The 4,531-nt window shown below is 31.2% G+C and overlaps 1 protein-coding gene across 1 annotated transcript; it reads left to right on the top strand.

Moving 5' to 3' along the window:
- The first annotated feature begins 3,727 nt into the window (after positions 1-3,727).
- On the top strand, positions 3,728-4,433 carry LOC105121336 (uncharacterized protein At4g14100-like). Its single transcript, XM_011019923.1, has 2 exons — positions 3,728-4,192; positions 4,296-4,433. The coding sequence occupies exons 1-2, from the start codon at positions 3,728-3,730 to the stop codon at positions 4,431-4,433; spliced, it is 603 nt and encodes a 200-aa protein (XP_011018225.1).
- Positions 4,434-4,531: the final 98 nt, after the last annotated feature.

Raw genomic sequence — 4,531 nt, 5'->3', positions numbered from 1 at the left:
AAAAAAATAAAAATCAAATTTGATATAAAATTCAAATAGAATCAAATGATAAGGAATGAAAAAAATTCAAAATAAATAAAAAATAATTAAAAAAATAATGACCACAATTAAAATAAAAAAATAAAAATACAACTTTTAATTTTGGTTAGCCTAGGGCGAATCTTAAAGAAAAAGGAAAGAAAATATTGAGAGAAAAAAATATCAATTCTTGTAGAATTAACTCACACGTATCATCTTATTAGATGGGTTCCCACTTGACGTTTTAGATAACATGACAATTGATCATTTTTAATTATTGGGAGGCATTGCAAACACTATCTAAAGATAGTAAGTGTTTTTAACACACCAATGCATCTCACGTATGTTCCAAAAGCATTTTAAAAAATAATATTTAACATTTTTAAAATATTGAATTTCCATTGAGTGTAGTTATTAATTACCACAAGGGGAAGATGAAATGACAAAAAAATCCTTGGACACATGCCTAAGACAATTTGATTGTAATGCTAATTTAGTAATTTTACTTTTCAAATTAGAATCAATTTAGTAAGACAATTTGATTGTAATGATAATTTAGTAATTTCAGTTTTTAAATTAGAATCAATTTTTAAAAAAAAAAAACCCTGGACGGAGGTAAGTTAAATGGATTTTACTGGAGGGCTACTTGATAATTTTATTATGCAATAAAATAGTGAGATGATTGAGATCTCTTTGGTCCATCTGGTAATAATGAAAAAAAATCATATCACCTCTCAAGCTAAATTATGTGGTTTTGTTTTAAAAGAGAAAAATAATTGTTGTGTCACTCCAAGGTAAAATATGAATGTATACACAGTAAATATCTAATCTCTTTTAACTTTTCTTTTAGTTATTATAAACAAGCACCTAGATAAATCCCATCTTAAAAAATTAAAATTCATATCTAAAATCTTAGGCTAAATAAGGTTATATCCATGGTTTCTTATTAAACCTGTTCCACCAAATAACTTGGCCCAAGTCCCTATTCATGACTTGGACAGAATAATTATGTTATTTTTTTTACCAAGTTTACATATCTTTTATTATTTTCACTATAACTTTCTCTAAAAAAAATTGAATTAATATATCATTTATGGTGTTAGAAATAAGATAGAGTAAGTGTTTCCTACATATAAATTTTGGGTAAAAACATATATCTATTTAATATAGGTTTTAGGTCAAATACCTCAATTGACAATTTTTCACTTTTATTTTTAATTGTAACTTCATGCTTTTAGAACATTAAGTAATCTTAATCCATCTTACAATACCATATAATCTACTATTTTCATTATATTTGATAATTTATACAAATACTTTTTAAATATTGTTATATTTATGCACCTTTCGTATAGAGAAAACTCAATCAATCCAAGATGTTTTCTAAATAAAATAATTCATATTTCTTACCTTGAAATTAAGAAAATAAAATGTAACTTTAATCCATCAACCCCACTTCTCTTCTCTATGCCTACCAATGACTTTTAGGATTTGTTTTTATGGAATAATTTTTTGTAAATAATTTTCTAAATTTTTTTGTATTTTTTTACCATTAGAAAAATTGATTAATCAAATATATTTTCCAATCAAATAAAATTTTAGCTTAATTTCTAGAAAAATATTTTTCTTTTATTTTAAACGAAAAACACTTTCTAAAAATAGTAAAACATTTAAAAATATTTTATTATTTATTTATTATATAAAATTTGATTCCGATCTTTTCTATGCAAAACTGTTAGTTTCACATCTTCCTTGAATATTTTTATCAATTTTGATGTATTGCATTCAGCTTTAGAATGAAGACCTTATGTGATGACCTTGATTATGTGATTCTTTAGGCGAAGAGAGAGTACAGAAGTTGAGGACATATTCCTTGCTCATATTAATGGAATTGATACCCTGGCTCGTGGACTCCGAAGTGCTGCCAAGTTGATTCAGGTGAGATCTTTAATTTTCATCTTCTCTACGAGCTTTTTTTCATGGAAGTTGTTTTTATTATCTTGATTTTGATGCCTTTGAATTTGTTTGCTGCGGAACAAAGGATGGTTCATTGGCTGAGCTTGTTCGCAAACGCTATCAGAGTTTTGATACAGAAATCGGGGCGCAAGTAGAGGTAACATGCTTCTTATTCCTATTTTGTCATGTTTTTTAATTTTCCTTGTGGCTAACAAGAAGTGCATCTTCCAACAGGCTGGTAAGGGAGATTTTGAAACGCTTGAGAAGCTGGCCATGAAATGGGGTGAACCCAAGGTTCCATCTGCTAAGCAGGTATTTGGATAGTAACAATTTTTGCTTCAGCAATTGCAAAACGTCCATCACCATGAATCCGACCCATTTATGCAGATATTATAGATTGAAAAACTGAATGGATTTTTTTTGTTTCTCCATGAGTTCTAGCAGGAAACGTGATGGAAAAACTGCTGGCTTTCCCTTTACATATCAGTGATAATTTTGTAGGATTTATTTCCTATAATTATGGAAACATGTTGGCAACACATCTCATATTTTATTCTCTCAGAGAGGAAATATACAGACTTGAAATACATAGTAGCCATGATTTCTTATTTATGCTAAGTCTAGGATAATTCCATTCTATATGCATGGTAGGTGATCCATTCAACATAGAAGATCAAAATGCATCAAGTCCATTGGCTAAACTCCTAGATAATCCATGAACTTCAAGAACTTTCCGAATTAGTATCCAGATTTTAGCATGAGAAGTTAAAAATAAAAGTATGCAGTGCTTTTAGAAAGTGCTGGTTGAGCTTTTGCTACGAACCTCCAGCATGTTTTTATTTTCTTTGATAATTGAATCCATCTTCCCTTTAAATTTTTGTTTCCTCGACTGGTGCTTATTTCCTGCTTCTGTTAAAATTTGAATTATTAGAATGTGACTAGAATCTAATTCAAGATATTCGTGCCATTTGCAGGAACTTGCTGAGATGATTTTCCAGTCTGCACTGTAGAAAATGGCACGTAGACAGATGACTAGAGCCCCCCCACCCCCCCCCCCCTCCCCCCCCCCCCCCTTTTTCCTTCTATCTGATCATCTTCATCGGAAATAATATGCAATAGAGTTCTCACTAATAATAGATGCAGCGAATTGAACTTACTTCTGGAGTTGGATTCTGTTTCTTGTAAATATAATCTAGAATTGCTTTTCATGTCATGTCATTTATTTGTGAAATAATGAAATCAAAAGGGAAATGTTGAAAAATTATAAAAATCAATCAAAAACTTTCAAAATATCAAGTAAAAACTCTTCAAACTAATCAAGAATTTATAAAGCACCATTGAATAAAATAATAAATGAATATTGGTTTGATTTTAATAGCATGTTTGAGATGTAAGAAAGATTACTTTTTAAAGTTTTTTTAAAGAATAATATTTTTTTATTTTTTAAAATTTATTTTTAACATCAAAACAATTTAAAATACATCAACAAATTAATTTAAAAAAATCATAATTGCACCATATAAACAAACGAAGTGTAATACTGAAAGTCCCTCCTCTTCTTTTTCTTTTTTTTTAATATGATGCTTGGTTAGCTTCTTCGAGTACAGGAGCCTCCGTACAAGAACTCCATTCACAACCACACATTTAGGCATGCTAATTATCCGTTTCAACGTGACCTCCCACTCTTATAGATAAAGAAGAAACTAGCAAGAGATAAACAACCAGTCAAAAAAAAAAAAAAACCCAGAGAAAGATGAAGCTACAATTCCACACGCAATTTGTAAGGATTACCCTCGTAGTCCTCCAACTCATAAACCCTTCACTTCAATGGCCTGAGCCAGAGCACTCATCAGCCCCAATTCCCGCTCCATGGCCTGAACAATTCCATGCACTTTTGTATATGAACTTGAGCTCAACACGCCTCCAAATCACCAATCTGTGGTATGATTGGCCTAGAGGCCGCAATGTGAATATAATACAGAAACAACTATCTGTTTTGTTATATGACACGGAGTGGAATAATGGAACAACCTTCTATTACACTTTAAGCGAGCCTCATAGCTGTCGGATTATGGTCAATGATGTGGGTATTCCCAGGCCTGATTTTCTTGATGGAGCCGAATATCTAGGGACTGCTGTCACTGATGGGTATCTACGCAATGCATGGGAGAAGATCGACACTATGTGGTACTATGAGGATGTTTATATGAAGAGGCCTGTCAGATGAGATTTTAACGATGGTATGATATCGCTTATGATTTCTATTATTAATTTGAAGCTGCAGTGCTTCATGTTCATTTGATTATGGTTATTCCTTGTAGTTTGCTGTTTACAACCTGATTATATTTGCAGGTATTTCCACTCATGTGATAACTTTTGACGTAGGCGCAGTGCTTTTGGATGATTCAGTGACTCAAGCTCCTGCGTACTGCTTCAACCAGGAGATCGAGAACATTTAAATTTTAGTTTTAAGGTGGTGCCTCTGCTTGAAGATGGAGGTGACTTTCCCAGTTTAGTCACGAACAAGGTCACTAGTACGAATTATCCAAAAAAGAAA

The sequence above is a fragment of the Populus euphratica genome, unplaced genomic scaffold (genome assembly GCF_000495115.2).
Source record: "Populus euphratica unplaced genomic scaffold, PopEup_1.0 scaffold31.1, whole genome shotgun sequence".
Classification (NCBI taxonomy): Eukaryota; Viridiplantae; Streptophyta; class Magnoliopsida; order Malpighiales; family Salicaceae; genus Populus; species Populus euphratica.
The sequence above is the reverse complement of the archived record's forward strand: the minus strand, read 5'-3'. Positions and strand labels throughout refer to the sequence as shown.